This window comes from Littorina saxatilis, linkage group LG9 (genome assembly GCF_037325665.1).
Source record: "Littorina saxatilis isolate snail1 linkage group LG9, US_GU_Lsax_2.0, whole genome shotgun sequence".
Classification (NCBI taxonomy): Eukaryota; Metazoa; Mollusca; class Gastropoda; order Littorinimorpha; family Littorinidae; genus Littorina; species Littorina saxatilis.
The window spans coordinates 12,031,417-12,049,810 of record NC_090253.1 but is presented as its reverse complement, the minus strand read 5'-3'; the positions used below and the strand labels follow the sequence as shown (position 1 = coordinate 12,049,810).

The window sequence follows — 18,394 nt, the reverse complement described above, 5'->3', positions numbered from 1 at the left end:
CCCACACCAACCACACATCCTGCAGGTAGGCAGTAGGTCCATTCTTCCTTTGCCACATTCAAACAAGCGCCGCGTTAACAGGAAAAATAGGCAGTTTCAACATCAGTGTAGTGCCCATATCTTCACTTCTGTTCACACTAGATCAACCAAGAAGAACTAACTTGAAAACCAATCACTGATATTGTAATTGTCATGAAACCCAATTTTTATATTGTCATCGTTATACAAACCAATTTCTGTTGTCATCATTTTCACGAATTTTCATTCACATCCAGCTGGGAAATAAATCTCTTGTTTCCCATGCAATAAATCTCCGGTTCCCAAAGTTGCAGGAAGCAGGTTATACATGGATAATCAAAAGCAAATCCAATAGAAACGCTCGGGGATTATTCGGCTCTTTTCATTGGCGTTTCCAATTCCCCAAACCTAGACAGACGACACTGCTTTGCAAAGTTCCAAAAACGAACTGGACAAATGGCAAAAGTAAACAAAAAACGAAACTACTTCATGAAAGGTCATAAATGCATCACATACAAATAAAACTTAGCGATATGTTGTGTCTTCTTACAAAGTCATGGAGTGCGTTTATCTGTGTTTCGATACACAGATGTTCGGAGAAACACGAGCGTCAAGTTCAAGTCAAACCAAATGACCCCTGACACACACATATTGACTCGTGCACAAGACGTTGTACTGATAAACGAAGCGCACATACGAAATAATAACAAGTCGCGTTAGGCGAAAATACAACATTTAGTCAAGCTCAGTCGAACTCACAGAATGAAACTTGAACGCACTGCATTTTTTCACAATGACCGTAGTCCGCCGCTTGTGCAAAACGGAGTGAAAGTGACGAGCCTGTTCAGCGCTGTAGTGGTTTCGCTGTGCTGCATAGCACGCTTTTCTGTACCTCTCTTCGTTTTAACTTTCTGAGCGTGTTTTTAATCCAAACATATCATATCTATATGTTTTTGGAATCAGGAACCGACAAGGAATAAGACGAAATTGTTTTTAAATCGATTTCGGAAATTTAATTTTGATCATAATTTTTATATTTTTTAATTTTGAGAGCTTGTTTTTAATCCAAATATAACATATTTATATGTTTTTGGAATCAGAAAATGACGAAGAATAAGATGAAATTGTTTTTGGATCGTTTAATAAAAATATAATTTTAATTACAAGTTTCCGATTTTTAATGACCAAACTCACTCATTAGTTTTTAAGCCACCAAGCTGAAATGCAATACCAAACCCCGGCCTTCGTCGAAGATTGCTTTGCCAAAATTTCAATCAATTTGATTGAAAAATGAGGGTGTCACAGTGCCGCCTCAACTTTTACAAAAAGCCGGATATTACGTCATCAAAGGTATTTATCGAAAAAATTCCCAGGAACTCTCATGTCAAATTTCATAAAGATCGGTCCAGTAGTTTAGTCTGAATCGCTCTACACACACACACGCACAGACAGACAGACAGACACACACACACACACACACACACACAAACATACACCACGACCCTCGTCTCGATTATGCATGGTGTAACTATATACGGGGTTGTTGTTTTTTGCCAACAGAACTCACCGGAATGTGTTGTATTTTGTTGCCGCGCCTTCTAGCAGTAATGAGAGTGTGTGTGTAGACCACTGCGTGGAGAGGGTGATGGAGAGAGAGGGAGACTTACATGCTGGCACATAGATAGATACAAGACACAGAGACAAAGAGACAGAGAAAGATGAGTGGTGCTAAGTAATACGACAGCATTGTACTTCATGTATATATATTATATGCTAGCATATTTATGTCAGCATCACACGGATGCCTAAACGTACAGGGCGGACTCGCACATTACAAAATTAATTAACTCACACAACACTCCCTCGACATTTTTATTTGCGGGTTGAGTCCAATAGACGGTCCAGGTTTTCGCTTGATACAGTCTTGATCTTGATCTTGATAAGTTACGCCAACAGGTCCCTGGGGAGAGCACTTGGTGTTTTAGTCAGCGGTTGGCAGTTTTCCTCTGAATTCGTTGACCGTTGACGACTGGATCGTGTTGTCATCAAGGTTGTTCCAGTCAATAACTGTTCTTGTGAAAAAAGAGTACTTGTACACTGGTGTTTTAGTACACTCCACAGTAAAGCACTGGCTGTTGTTTCTTGTGATATTTCTGACTGTGGCTGATGATGTAAAGTCTTTGTTCACTCGTTGTTTCACTTGTCTTTTTGATTTTTGTTGCTGGATGAATTTCTCAGGGGGTACTGCGGGGACCAGCCCTCTGACCACTTTGAACAGAAATGTGCATACTTCCTGCTTTAAAATGAGACGACCGACTGCACGAAGGCTCCAAAGCTACACGTATAGTTAGTCTAGCAGTACACAATAACGACATGTCGATTACCCACAAAGCAGAGCTAAAACATTGTTTCAGTGCATTCAGTTAGTGTTAATGAGTTAATGTGTTGATGCTTTAAGGCGACAAATTGCTGACGCGAAGCATTGGAGAAAAGGTTAGTGGATACTTTCAACTTAAAAATATATTTCTGGGGTGGAGTGTTTGGTGTTCAGAACTAGGTCGACAGGAAAATAGGGCTACTCGCGCTGTAGATTTATCACAAGGGTGAGGTCATCGAGTGGATAGGCCATGTATAAGCTGAAGTTTATGTACACCAAATATGACATAATTCAGCGTACGGGTGTAGAAGTTATTAGCAATTTTGTGGTTTGCATTTTTAGGGGTCACCCTGTAGCTTTAGGGTTATTCTCCTCAGCTGCGTACCAGGGGAAACTAAGTTAGAAGGTAATATTTCTATACTTAAAGATATTTTAACCATACAAATTGATGTCGATATCAATTCCTTATATATCATTAGTTTGCAGAGACAGATTTAGAAATACTTCCTTATTTTCTGTGTCTACATTCAATGAAGTGCAAGGACAGCAAACGTGAAAACCAAAGGTTGTGACATGGATATGAGTACTAACAATTAAAAACAAGTCGCGTAAGGCGAAATTACTACATTTAGTCAAGCTGTGGAACTCACAGAATGAAACTGAACGCACTGCATTTTTTCACAATGACCGTAGTCCGCCGCTTGTGCAAAACGGAGTGGAACTGACGAGCCTGTTCAGCGCGGTAGTGGTTTCGCTGTGCTGCATAGCACGCTTTTCTGTACCTCTCTTCGTTTTAACTTTCTGAACGTGTTTTTAATCCAAACATATAATATATATATATGTTTTTGGAATCAGATGCGGACAAGGAATAAGACGAAATTGTTTTTAAATCGATTTCGGAAATTAAATTTTAATCATAATTTTTATATTTTTAATTTTCAGAGCTTGTTTTTACCCCGAGTATAACATATTTATATGTTTTTTGAATCAGAAAAGGATGAACAAATAAGATAAACATAATTTTGGATCGTTTTATAAAAAAAATTTTTTAATTACAGTTTTCAGATTTGTAATGACCAAAGTCATTAATTAATTTTTAAGCCTCCAAGCTGAAATGCAATACCAAAGTCCGGCCTTCGTCGAAGATTGTTTGGCCAAAATTTCAATCAATTTGATTGAAAAATGAGGGTGTGACAGTGCCGCCTCAACTTTTACAAAATGCCGGATATGACGTCATCGAAAAAATGAAAAACGTCTGGGGATATTATACCCAGAAACTCTCATGTCAAATTTCATAAAGATCGGTCCAGTAGTTTACTCTGAATCGCTCTACACACACACAGACAGACACACACACACACACACATACACCACGACCCTCGTCTCTATTCCCCCCTCTATGTTAAAACATTTAGTCAAAACTTTACTAAATGTAAAAAGGACAAAATATAGACAATGTTAATTTTACTCCATGTGTCTTTCATAATCTAGCTGGATTCTTACTGAAAAACGTATAGAGAATACATTCTAGTTGCCATTAAATTTACGTTTATAATCATTTAAAGGACTGAAAATGCAGGTCACAAAATGGTACATAGCTCTGGAGAATTACCATTTAACCTCCGAGATATACAAGCACTACAATCTTGCCTTTGATCCCTAAAAACAGTATATATAGGCCTACGTTAACTGTAGTCTGGATAGGGTTATGTAAATCCTTAACTATTCCAACGCGTCTCACCAACAAATACAAAAGACTTAGGACAAAATGTATGGAACATGGAAGGTAAGGCAGACAAACTTGCAATTTTGTGTGCAATTTGAGAACAAGTTTTCGAATTCGGGGATCGATTCAACACAACGAGGTCTTACTTTGAGCGGTAGCCAAACTAACCTAATTTAAGCCCCCCCCCCCCCAGATTGTTGTTACATTTAGAGTTATTTAAAGGACTTAGTATATCCTTACAAACATTAGACAATCAGTTGTGGAATGCGTTCATGTCATTCATGAATTATGCGCACCATTGCGCAATGGCAACTTTGCAACAAAAGTGGTAATTCTTCCAGTCATTTGAGTTTAGCAAATATCTTCATTGTAGTTGTGCAAAAACTACAGATTGTTCCCGACCATTCCACAAAATGCACTGTTTGTAGGTAAAATGGTCCGATTTTTACCTTTCGCTCAAAAATGTTGTCCAAATGACACCTCCAACATTGTCAATGACACCAATGCTTTCCTGTTTAGGGATTGTCCTGAACCTATCTGCTGCAGCTTTCTTCAGATCACCGATGATCGGGTGGGGGGGGGGGGGGGGTGAAGGTAGTGTTTTTGCATATTCAGACATTCGGATAGTCGAAAAGGTGAAAGTCTGGAAGTTATAAATCAAGTAAGAATGGCTACCGCTCAATGTCAAACCTCGTTTTGACGGGCGCAGTAGCGTGGTGGTAAGACGTCGGCCTTCTAATCGGGAGGTCGTGAGCAGTTCGAATCCCGGTCACTGCCGCCTGGTGGGTTAAGAGTGGAGATTTCTCCGATCTCCCAGGTCAACTTATGTGCAGACCTGCTAGTGCTTACAAACATTAGTGTACACGCAAGCACAAGACCAAGTGCGCACGGAAAAGATCCTGTAATCCATGTCAGAGTTCGGTGGGTTATGGAAACACGAAAATACCCAGCATGCCTACTCAACGAAAGCGGAGTGAAGCTGACTATGCTCTCAGAGTATAGTTTGGGGAACCCAAATGGGAAAACGAGCTCACACGTAACCAGACAAATTCTGGAACGCTGAAGAAGAAGAAGAAACCTCGTTCTGTAGAGTCGATCCCTGAATTCGGAAACTTTGTTTGAAGTTGCACAGAAGTCCGACCATTGACCTGCACATGTGTCAGTATGTGGAAAAGTCGCACATAAGCAGGCGTTCATGTGCACTAATAATGAAGTAAATCGGTCAATATATGCAGACGTTATTAGAACTTCTGTTCAGAATTGCGGCGTGTTTTTCCTATTCAAAAATGAACCGGATTTTTTTCATGTTATTCACAATATTCAATTATTTCAGCGTGAGAACTCGTTGCAGTGAGCTGAGCGTGAAAAGCCACAATCGAAAATGCAAGACGAAAGCCCAGGACCTGTACAGGTGCCAAGCAAGGTAAGACTGCATCAATAGGCTCACTTACACTCGTATTATATAAATGTATACATCCCTTAGGCAAGCAGTGGAATATTTGTTTAAAAATTGCTCTTTATTTTCGAGACTGATGTACAGTCAGTATTAACTTGAAATAATCAATGCATGTGAAAGAGAAATGGTTTACGTTGTTAACCCCTTTTTCCTTGTACTGAGAACAGGACTGGTGAGATACAGAATTTTCAGGAAAATATCTTGCTTATGAAAAATTCAAGACGAAAAAAATCTTAGTAGCACTTGGATGCAGTCAAGTACTTTTTTAACTAGCAGTTTGCATGGTATGTGGCATTACGGGGCAGGGGAAACGACTCCTGCTGGCGGGTCCTCCGTGGAGTTGAAATGTTGGGTTGCTTGGTGAAGGATGACTTAAGCTCACAAGCGGTAAAGGGTTATAATGGCGGTGCTTTCTGGGCAACCTGATGCAGTGACATGAAGTGCTGCCGCAGTAAGGTCTTTCTCTTGTGGCAGTGTCAAAACACTGTGCAAAATGGGACACCTTTTAAAAGTTACGAATTGCAAGACACCAAATATAATGTTCTGTACATTGACACAAGCAGTAGTTGTAGTACCCTTGGAAACTGCATAAAATCATTTTAAGCCAAACATGTCTTATGCCCAGCACGCTCAATGTCCGATGAACTCTAAGACCGTGGATCACATTTTGTTTTCAAAAGTTGTATGTAGCATTTAACTTGTTAAACAGTATTCATCTGATTGATGTTTGAAAGTATAGGCTCGCATTAAGAACTGTCTTATTGTTGCAGGCCATTTAACTCTCTTTGTCAGTTGATCATCTGTTCTTCTGTCTCTGTTTGAGTTAGGTTGCTGGTTGAAGTTTTGCAATCGTTACTTAAGAGACTTTTCTTTATTAAGCATTCATTAAAAGAACGAATGTAAACATGTCTAACGACAGGTTTTTATTTTTGTTTTAGACCCGAAGGCTGTTTTTCAATAAGGATGAGAGGTAAGACTAAAGATGAACGCAGATATGCATACCTGTATAAACATATAGATTGCTTCTGCTTGTCTGTCTATTGCAAAATTCAGCAACTTGTGCATACACAAGTAATGCATATTAACTACTTGTCCCGTAAAGGTTATTTTGTATACTGAATTTTGTTTATTCTAAGTTGATGTCGGTTTTATTTGATCTAAATCTTAGCATTTGGCTACATTGATAAAACACATGCATCATTCTAAGTGTAGATCATTGTAATGAAGTCATTTATTCTGCAATGAATGATAGTGCTTTAAAAACCATTCATTACCTCACGGTATGCAAGAACCACTTTTATTGTACATTACGCGGTGTCTACACAGGGGGCAGAGTCTTGATATTTGCAACCTCATCACAATTTCTTTGACAAGGACAGCATGGACTATTTCTGCAACAAACGTGCCGAACAAAGAGCCTATAAGTCCTCGCTTCCATCAAGTAGAACTAAAAACAGAAGAAGACTTCCACTGGAGGATCACCAGGAGGAGGGAGATGGTTACCTTAATCAAGCTAGGGGGTATTGTTAAAGCAGGAAAATACTCTCCCACTCCACATATGTGACCCTCCACCACGAAATGAGTCGCATGTCACCTTTGCATGATTTTCATATTTTTACATTTTCCAAAAGAGTGTTTTATGCTCTATCCAGTGGTGAAAACCGTTTTAGAAAAGAGCGAACACTTTTCGAGTTTTAAGCCTGTGACTAAGGTGACCCTCACACTGTTACCACAGTTCCCCCGGACTTATGTCAAGCCTAGCGCAGAACCGCGCGAGGTGACATGCGACTCATGCCGTGGTGGAGGGTCACATATCAGCATTAAAAGCAACCTACTGCTTTTTAAGGAAACACGCGCACGACCTGTATGGCTCGTTTAGTTGTCATAACTTCTTAGTTTTTCAATCAATGTACCTCAAATGTTGCTTGCACATTTTAATTAATTTGCTTAAGGAACTCAAGTGAAATAGACGGAACATGATGATGTTCTGTAAAATTATAAAATCAAAAAGAGAAAAAAAATTATCAGGAAAAACTTGTGTATCATTAAAATTGTTTTCATGAAGCCATTTATTTTAACTTGGTTTCTGAATAAGACATTAACAATGTTCTTCTGAACAATTATTTCCTCGTGTCAGCTTTTGTCCAAGCCCGACAAAACAAATTACATGAATTCAGATGCAAACACAAAGCGTCGCCTTTCTAATACTGATTGATTGGAGATACCTGTATCATTTTATAAATAAAATTGACGAAAGGCCACTCAAAGATCAATTTACGCTCGCTCAAATCAGAGAACATTTTCAAATTATTTTACAAACAATTTACAAAATAAAACTCCAAAGCAGCATATCTTTGAGCAAAGCAAAAAAGGTATTCATGGGGGTAACCTCAGATTGTCAAAACCACTGTCGTAGTTTTACTGCAACGCGTTCAGTTCATTACAAGTCAATCGAAGACAATCTCTTTCATTAGTTCAAGTAGTGCTGACAAGTTTGGGCGTTTGTTTACTATTCAAAATGTGCCGTTGCAGCACTGTAAATACACGTGGGGGTCAATTTTTAATCGCAAAGCAACTACGAGACGACAAATGTCACCAGGTAGGGTTATAGGCAAGTAAATCTGAAGCAAAATGATTGTGGATTAATTTAAGCAGCAACATCGTTATCTAACTAAGCCTTTTCGACAAGAGAAAAATGAAAATGTAGACTTTCTGTTTTGTTCATTTGCTTAAATCCCGTGTTTAATGCATGGAAGAGAACTAGCTTGGCACATGAATAGTTTTATGCGAAAGGTCTTGACGTAACGAGGTTGGTGTTGAAAACATCAGGGAAAATGGATAAACAGGTTACACATCTCGTTATTGATAGTGTAATGCCGAGCGGTTTGCGTCACTTAAGAGTGTATGTGTGATATTTGTAGTACGAAAGTCTGTTATTATTGAATATCTGCGGATTTTGTCAGGATGGCTACAGACAAACACGTAACATAACAAACGACATGACAATGAAAACAAAGACAATCACAGAACCAACAAGTCGCGTAAGGCGAAATTACTACATTTAGTCAAGCTGTGGAACTCACAGAATGAAACTGAACGTAGTCCGCCGCTTGTGCAAAAGGCAGTGAAAGCGACGAGCCTGTTTGGCGCGGTAGCGGTTGCGCTGTGCTTCATAGCACGCTTTACTGTACCTCTCTTCGTTTAACTTTCTGAGCGTGTTTTTAATCCAAACATATCATTGCTATATGTTTTTGGAATCAGGAACCGACAAGGAATAAGATGAAATAGTTTTTAAAACGATTTCGGAAATTTAATTTTGATCATAATGTTTATATTTTTAATTTTCAGAGCTTGTTTTTAATCCATTCATAACATATTTATATGTTTTTGGAATCAGAAAATGATGAAGAATAAGATGAACGTAATTTTGGATCGTTTTATTAAAACAAATTTTTTTTTACAATTTTCAGATTTTTAATGACTAAGTCATTAATCAAGTTTTAAGCCACCAAACTGAAATGCAATACCGAAGTCCGGCCTTCGTCGAAGATTGCTTGGCCAAAATTTCAATCAATTTGATTGAAAAATGAGGGTGTGACAGTGCCGCCTCAACTTTTACAAAAAGCCGGATATGACGTCATCAAAGACATTTATTGTAAAAAAGAAAAAAACGTCCGGGGATATCATTCCCAGGAACTTTCATGTCAAATTTCATAAAGATCGGTCCAGTAGTTTAGTCTGAATCGCTCTACACACACACACACAGACACACACAGACACACACACACACACACACACACACACACACACACACACACACAAGCACATACACCACGACCCTCGTCTCGATTCCCCCCTCTACGTTAAAACATTTAGTCAAAACTTGACTAAATGTAACAACCGTGTAAACACTGTTGTAGGAAAAAACCCAAAAACCAAAAGTATGCTTTGGATTAAATTCATCAGCTCAGAAAAAGATACATGATTACAATACAATGCATGGGGTTGTTTCTGAATTTAATAATTGTGTGTGTGTGGGTGTATGTGTGTGTGTGTGTGTGTGTGTGTGTGTGTGTGTGTGTGTGTGTGTGTGTGTGATATTTCAGTAAACAACAACTGGATGGCACAGGTCCACAAGGTAAGACAACTTAACTTGCACACAAATCATCGATGTAATAAAGATGTCTTTGCTGACTATAGAATGGATGCCAGATTTCTATACTCAGCAAGAGATCACGGTAACTTGTTTCTTTACACCATACCAGTTAAAGGAACTGTCAGAACTGCGCTGCATTGAAAACCTTAAACCAAAACCGGTTTGCCATTGTCGAGTGCTGTCGTTTATATGAGTCGTGGCACCTTTTGTCTATGGTGTAATCTAAATGTCAATATCATATGCGAAAAAAAAATTTCAAAGAAAGAAAAGAACACTGAATGTTGTCTCTAACATCTTGATGTAATGCCGCAAGAAAAAAAGATCTGCGGTCGATATGTTTTCCATTATTCAAGTAAATGTTGGTGCTTAAAAAACAGTGTCATTCCTCTGATGCCTGGTCAGCGCTTACCGCTTTTGGTATGTGTATGTTAAACGATCGCATTCACAATTTTTTTCAGATATAACCAAGTCCAAAACATGCGCTGCAAGTTTAGAAGACGATTTGGACGTGAGTGCATCAAAAGAGGAGAAGCGAACATTCCCGACATCAGACGAAATGGGTAAGTCAGATTGTCTCTTTGGAACTAACGCATTGATTTGATCATAGATCTTCTAAGTGTCATACAAGAATTCCACTTTTTATTTTCCAACGTAGTTGAAGTTGGTTTTTGTGTTCGAGGAATTCAGCACGAGTTAACTCCCACTCACACACAAATATCGAACACTTCATCATGTCAACATTATTTTATACTCGCTGAAGCCACGCTTAAAATTGCATCTGTTTAATTGTGAGGCATAAACCTACACCGATTTGTTTAAACTGTCTTTTATTTTATTTCAGAAAAACTGCGATGTGAAAGGGACCTACAAGCTTCAGTCAGACCTCTGACAAAGTGTGAGATTTTTTTCTTCAGATTGAGGCAGAATGTAGTCATGTAAAAGAAAATGGATTGCAGAGCAACTGCCAATGATCGAGTCATTACACTATAATTCAAAACATAAACGAGTACTTAACAAGTCGAAGTGTGTGTAGAATTCCATGATGCAGTTTACAGGAACGGAGGGATATGTGAGAGTGCGCATGCGCTAGGCTAGCCATATTTTACAGCATAGATCATCAAAGCGTAAACCACATACTCTTTGATGATCTACAAAGTTTTACAACAACAAAATTTAAGTTGTAAACAGAGGGTGGGTTTTATTGAGGGAGGGCACATATCCCTCCATTCCTGTAAACTGCATCATGGAATTCTACACAAACTTCGACTTGGTAAGTACTCGTTTATGTTTTGAATTCCATTTCATGCAGTTTACCGAAACTACGGCTTATGTGAGACTTCAAAGTTGTTGTTGTCAAACTTTCATTTCAACATTCATTGATTCACTCACATTTTAGAAGATAAATGTTTCTTGTTCTGATCACTTTATTAATTCTAAAAGTAGCAGAGGTATGAGTATATTCAGAATACTCGAAACAATCTACATGTACTGCACATTTAAAAAAATCAATGACACTTTCGTATCAAAAAACAAAACCATTAATGCTTTCTGCATCAAGAAAGTTTTCTTTTACAACCGTACACATTATTTCACCCTTTTTCTGTGACACTTGTGCATCAAATAATAAATTCATCAATGCCTTTTTTGCATCAATAAAGTTTTTTTTCACAACAGTGCTTGTCTACACACTTTTCTTTCCATAGTAATTCAAGATTGTGTTCTTTTTCATCTGACTCTGCAAGGGTTTGTCATATAATTTTTTTTAAATGTTTTTGCATTGGTCCAACCAGCTGCTTTGAGAATATCACCAAGAGGTACACCTGACCTCTTCATTGCTGATGACGCTGCACATCTGAAGCTGTGTGGTGTATAACTTGACAATCCAGCTCTCGCCAATACTGTCCGTAACCAGCGAGAAATTGTGTCCCTTGATGCTGGTTCATGAGGCGGTTTGTAACACAACAACAGTTTACCGCTTTGATCAACTCTCAGTTTCTTTGTGCGTTCAATGTATTCTTTCAAGCACTTGACTACACAAACTTGCTCATCCACAGTATATACTGGTAAATCTAAATTTTGCTGATGATAGCCAGGTCTTGTTTGTTTCAACTTTTCTGTCATGTAAATAACACATTTATTCTCTAAAAAAACAAACAGATTCTAGGTTCATCGAATGAAGAGTTTGCACCCTCTGGGCAGATGCCAACAAAAGTAAAGCCGATACTTTCAGCGTTATGTCTTTCAATGAAAGCTGAGCATTGTCTGGAAGAGTCTTAAAGTATTTCAAAACATCACCAACATCCCATATCTTCGAATGCCTTGGCTTTGGTGTCCTGAGTTCAAAAACTCCCTTCAAAAATCTCACAACCAAAGGATGAGTACCAATTGTAGATTTATCTGGCATCAAAATAACTGAAGAAAGTGCATTTCTGGCAGTATTAATTGCACTGTAACCTAATCCAGCATCAAAGAGATCAGTGAGAAAACTTAACACTAGATTTACAGAGGGACGCAAGGGATCACTTGACCGTTGAGCACAAAAGGATCGACATCTCGCAAGATAACAGGCATCAAAGACATTTATCAATAAAATTTAAAAAACGTCTGAGGATATCATACCCAGGAACTCTCATGTCAAATTTCATAAAGATCGGTCCAGTAGTTTAGTCTGAATCGCTCTACACACACACACAGACACACACACACACACACACACACACACACACACACACGCACATACACCACGACCCTCGTCTCGATTCCCCCCTCTACGTTAAAACATTTAGTCAAAACTTGACTAAATGTAAAAACGTCCGGGGATATAATACCCAGGAACTCTCATGTCAAATTTCATAAAGATCGGTCCAGTAGTCTGAATCGCTCTCCACACACACACGCACACACAGACACACAGACACCAGGACCCTCGTCTCGATTCCCCCCTCTATGTCAAAACATTTAGTCAAAACTTTTGGCCAAAAGTAGGGGGTGGGCGTTTGCTACATACTGGGCGTTTGCTAGGGATTTTACGGTAACTCTTGTCTTTTATCAATGAAGTTTGCTGCAAGTTATGTGTATTCCTCTTAAAATTACTGTGTGTTTTTTTCAATTTATTTTAGTTAACAAAGAAGACTACAGCAAGCAGACAACGTTGACGGGCACAAAACTTCACTACAATACTCCAGTCCTTGGATCTAAGGAAGAAGGTTGGTCCTGAAACTGGAGTAATTAGTTAACAAGATGGTGTAGCATCAGCCGAACTATGAGATTGACAATGAAGAAAGATTCTTTAAGAGAAGCACACACCCCAGTCAGCACGGAGTATTGAGGCAATGTTGTCTCAACATTGGTTTATTGTTGGATATCAAGCTCACTCTCACAAACGGTGTTTCTTCCATCGCCACACCGCGATCGGCAATCTCTTGCTGCGCCGCGGGCGCAGCTGTCACCGAGTGTTGCTCCATCGAGACAGTAAACGTTGGCTCACAGCGAATTGCGGGCTCGCGCAAGATTGTGATGTCAGACGACTTTTGACGCATGCGCCAATCAAGGAAATCGCCAATCTCTCGTGCAGTCGGCCCCTTCTGCGGGATGTGTTACACCTTGGAGTAGCATGTTCGGCGGATGGGTCGGGCTGCACGTGAGAGGGGTCCTGTATCGTGTGGCAGTTGTGTGTGTAGGGCCTATTGAGTAAAATATTCCTACGCCTAGATATGTGATTGTTAGCTTTTGCATTCAGTGTAGTCAGTCAGCTTTTGTACACCGGCGCAGCAGCAGCAAAGTTTTTTGCCAGCAAAGCTGACTTGGACATTTTTACTCAGTTCTTTTTACTTCAAAAATTTTATACGCAGCAGTGCAAAATGACTGACAGAGACAGTTCCAAATTCAAGTTTGACAAGTGGGTAAAACAGCTCCCTTCTACGGTGGCAGAAATTTGGGTGGAGGCCGGTTTTGACACGCACATCGCACTGGTAAATGCCACGAGGGCCAGTGTGACTGAACTCAAACTAAAGCCGGGCCACCATGTTGCTACTTTGGCTCTGATACGTGAACTTCAGGGCGACGATGGGCCACTGTCAAGTGCGGCAGGCAGCGGCGACATCACCGGCGACGGCAGCAACGTCCCTCGACAAGTTATTGCAGAGGTCAACAACCGGCACGGGCGCCGCGACGCCGCTGGACGGAGGCCGTGTAGACCTGGATCCTACAGTTTTTCTGAACACACAGCGTGTGTGTGATGGGGTCGGGGGTGTCTGTAGCTTTCCCATTCCTGAATTAAATTGAACCTTGAAAATCGACTCTTTCTACATACACGAAATTATATAAATTTAAGAAGGCTATTAAAATTATACTGCTCATTGATCTGAATACGGTTCTAAAAAATTGAGTGAGACTTGCGTGTGTGCTTGATAGTATATTTGAAGGTGTGTTTTCTGGAATATTGTATGTGTATTTGAAATGTTACATGCTTGTGGTTATATGCGTGCATGTGTGAGGCCTCGTGAGTATGTACGGGTTTGTGTGTTGGTGTGTGTGTGTGTGAACGTCGCTAAAGTACTGACGCCTTCCCTGTCAATTATTTGTTATATTTTTCACCAGTGTTGTCCATAGTATGAATGAATTCTTGACACACACATTCAACTTTTCAAATGCCGGATGCAAATGCAACACATTTGAAATAGTTTTAATCTTAAAGAGTATGTGAATAGGTTTTAAAAGTTACATAAAATGCTAGGGGCAATATTGGTGCAATGGTGTGATAGTGTTGATAGTATTTGTTTTCATTGACATGCTCACCATTAATCCTGTGAAAAAAGTTCATTTTTGAAAGAACAAAATAGAATGAACTTTTTTCACAGGCTTAATTGTGAGCATGTCAATGAAAACAAATACTGTCAACACTATCACCTCCCGCAGTGGGGCACTGCGGTTATGAAATTAAAGGCCCCTCCTGTTTTTGGAACCGCAGGAGCTTTCTACCTAATTTTTGGTTCCTCTTTCCTGTCATGCTCTCTTTTTCTTCATGAATTCTTTTCTTTTTTCTGCCTTCTTGCTCATTCACCTGTATTTTTTCCAAAAATCTCTTCTCTTGCCGCTTGTCTCGCGATTCATGTATAGTTTAATCTGTTAGTGTTCTGATGTAAGTCCAGCAGTAGATAGGTTAAGCCTATTTTAACATACTGGAAACTGGTAATCTTCCAGTCAATATAACACTTACCTCGACAGTACTATTCTTGCACATTATCTATTATAGGCCGAAAAAATTGGACAAAACGCTGAGTGGGTACAATTATCTCCCATAACCATGCGCCACCGTGGATCCCAAGCACTGTCCGAGTGCTTCCCCCTTACAGGATGTAGGTGGCGCGTCCTCTTTCTTTTTTCGCGCGTGTCAGACCGGCTGTGTTTCTGCTACGCTCCCGGATTATTTTGGACTAAGAGGCTTCTTTTCTGTGTGGACGATCACCTGTTGGATTATTGTGTGTTATTCCACTTCTGGCTTGAGGCTACGTTGTGTTTCCTTCAACTTGTGCCTCCGTTTTTGTGTGGCGGACTCGGCGTGCCTCCCGTCCTACTTCGTGGTGACCGGTCGTCTGCTTCTCGTTTCGCCGCATTCACTTGAGTATTGACCTAAATTTTCTTTGAATTTTGTTAATTCTCGGTCTTTAAGGGTACGTACAGGGCGAGGTAGGATGTCTCGTCCTGTTTTGGGCTCTGGTTCTACGGAACCAGAGTCTGCCGGGGGCAACCCTTCTCCGGGCGCCCAGCGTCATGTTTTACGCACGGAGAAGGGGATCTTTCGGCGCTCCGACTCTCCCTCCCCAAACGCTTTGCGTTTGCGGCGAGGGAGGGCGGAGAAAGCCTGTTTGAGCAAACAGGCTGGGCTTGAGCCTGGGACTTCGGGCGGGGCTGCGCCGTCGAAGGTTCGGGGAAGGTCGAGGGGAAAGAAAAAGCTTCTTTCTCCTTCTCCTTCAGTGGAACAGGCTTCCCCCCCCCTTCGACGCCGTTGTCCGGCCCTCAGTCTCAGGCTTCGGCTCCTCCCGGTTTCGAGCCTGGGGGGAAGGTTTCCTTCTCCTCCCTGGCTCGAATCCGGGGGCAGGTCGATTCCCAACCCTCTTTGGGGGTTGGTGAATCCGATCTAGGGGCTACTGGAGAGACTCAGGTTTTGACAGCCAACGGCCATACCACGTTGAAAACACCGGTTCTCGTCCGACCACCGAAGTTAAGCAACGTCGGGCCCGGTTAGTACTTGGATGGGTGACCGCCTGGGAACACCGGGTGCAGTTGGCATTAAAATCTTCCTTTTCCGGTGCCTCTCCTGTGCCCTCCTCGGTTTCCACCGCTGTGGAAGCCAGGAGGGACACGGGTCCTCCTCTGAACTCCCTCGCTGGGTCGTCTGCTGCTGTTTCGACAGTAGTTTTGGCCTCCTGGGGGGGGAGATCGGAGGAGATGACGGGGTCTCTGAATTCCCTCCCCGCTGGGGTTGGGATGCGAATTGACCCCGTTCAGGGCGGTCCTGTGGGGGCAGGGGTTTCAGGCTTCGTGCCTACGACCACTGCTACTACGGTTCCCTCTGACGTCCGTGTGACTGGTGGCTGTCCCTCTTTATAAGACGCTCCGGCCGACTAGTTACTGGACGTGGAGGTGTTCGACAGAACGTGGTACTTCTGTCGAATGGTCAGGGCGACGGGAACATTGTTTCTGTTGCTCAGACCGACACCTCCGACCGGACCGTCTTGACCCCACGCCATTCCTTAGCGTCTGGTGTTCGGGTGACGGATGGTCCGGACCAAGGGTCCGGAACGTTCCAGGCTTACGGGTCGGGATCGAACCGGACCCACGGGTCCCGACTGGACTTGACCTCCGGGTTTGGTCCGGACGGGACCCATGGTACGGGACCGTACCGGACCTTAGGGTCCGGTGCGGGACAGTACCTCTGGCCCTTGCCGGACCCCCGGACCTACGGGTCCGGATGGTACGGTACGGGACCAGTGGTTCGGTCGGGACCGGACCGCCCGACCACCTCTGTTGGTCTGGGTGGTCTGGCACCGAACCGGAACACACCGGACCACCGGACCTACGGGTCCGGATGGTACGGTACCGGACCAGTGGTCCGGTCGGGGCCGGACCACTCGACCATCTCTGTTGGTCCGGGTGGTCTGGCACCGAACCGGACCATGCCGGACCTACGGGTCCGGATGGTACGGTATGTCCACGTCCGACCGAGCCACCCGAACACTTCTGTGGGTACGGATGGTTCGGTACCGAACGGGACCTCCGGATGCTACGGGACCGGACCGAACCTACGGGTTCGGATGGTCCGGTACCGGACCAGTGGTCCGGTCCGAACCGGACCACCCGACCACCTCTGTTGGTCCGGATGGTCTGTCACCGAACCGGACCATACTGGACCACCGGACCTACGGGTCCGGATGGTACGGTAGGTCCACGTCCGGACCGAACCACCCGGACACTTCTGTGGGTACGGATGGTTCGGTGCCGTACGGGACCTCCGGATGGTACGGGACCGGACCACAGGACCGGAACACCGGACCACCCTATCGGATCGGTCCGGACCACCCGACCACCTCTGTTGGTCCGGATGGTCTGGCACCGAACCGGACCTACGGGTCCGGATGGTACGGTAAGTCCACGTCCGGACCGAGCCACCCGAACACTTCTGTGGGTACGGGTGGTTCGGTGCCGAACGGGACCTCCGGATGGTGCGGGACCGGACCGGACCTACGGGTCCGGATGGTCCGGTACTGGACCGGTGGTCCGGACCGGACCTACGGGTCCGGATGGTCCGGTACTGGACCGGTGGTCCGGACCGGACCACCCGACCACCTCTGTTGGTCCGGATGGTCTGGCACCGGACCATATCGGACCACCGGACTTACGGGTCCGGATGGTACGGTGTGTCCACGTCCGGACCGAACCACCCGAACACTTCTGTGGGTACGGATGGTTCGGTGCCGAACGGGACCTCCGGATGGTACGGGACCGGACCGGAACACCGGACCGGAACACCGGACCGGAACACCGGACCGGAACACCGGACCGGAACACCGGACCGGTCCGGACCACCCGACCACCTCTGTTGGTCCGGATGGTCTGGCACCGAACCGGACCTACGGGTCCGGATGGTACGGTACGTCCACGCCCGGACCGAGCCACCCGAACACTTCTGTGCGTACGGATGGTTCGGTGCCGAACAGGACCTCCGGATGGTACCGGACCTACGGGTCCGGACCTACGGGTCCGGATGGCCCGGTGCCGGACCACCCGACCACCTCTGTTGGTCTGGATGGTCGGGCACCGAACCGGACCATACCGGACCACGGGTCCGGATGGTACGGTATGTCCACGTCCGGACCTAGCCACCCGAACACTTCTGTGGGTACGATGGTTCGGTGCCGAACGGGACCTCCGGATGGTCCGGCACCGGACCGGAACACCGGACCACCCTACCGGACCGGATCGGCACCCCCGACCGGACCGGACCATTTCTTTTCTGATCAGACCCGATGGGTTCCTGTTCAGTCTATAAATGGCGGGGGTTCGTTGGCTGGGCTGACCCAACAGTCGCAGGGTTGTTGTTTTTCTCCCCCTTCGGCTGCTGGAGACGTTTCGTCTTTGGGGCAGGGGTCTTCGCGGCCT

General features: G+C 43.5%; 1 protein-coding gene and 1 non-coding gene across 4 annotated transcripts in view; both read left to right on the top strand.

The window, feature by feature from the left end:
* The first annotated feature begins 1,910 nt into the window (after positions 1-1,910).
* Positions 1,911-18,394, top strand: part of LOC138975281 (uncharacterized) — a 39,689-nt gene continuing 23,205 nt past the window's right edge. The window contains exons 1-7 of one of the 3 annotated variants that reach the window (XM_070347937.1): positions 1,911-2,068; positions 5,455-5,544; positions 6,516-6,547; positions 9,684-9,715; positions 10,192-10,293; positions 10,575-10,628; positions 12,853-12,939. In XM_070347937.1, the coding sequence (XP_070204038.1) occupies positions 5,503-5,544; positions 6,516-6,547; positions 9,684-9,715; positions 10,192-10,293; positions 10,575-10,628; positions 12,853-12,939 (349 nt within the window). In that variant the 5' untranslated portion in view covers positions 1,911-2,068; positions 5,455-5,502. Of the gene's footprint in view, positions 2,512-5,454; positions 5,545-6,515; positions 6,548-9,683; positions 9,716-10,191; positions 10,294-10,574; positions 10,629-11,523; positions 11,733-12,852; positions 12,940-18,394 lie in introns of those variants that run through there. The other 2 variants (XM_070347936.1, XM_070347938.1) reach the window with 2 other exon arrangements.
* Positions 15,906-16,024, top strand: LOC138977577 (5S ribosomal RNA). The gene has a single exon (XR_011459375.1). It is a non-coding gene; the product is annotated as a 5S ribosomal RNA (ribosomal RNA).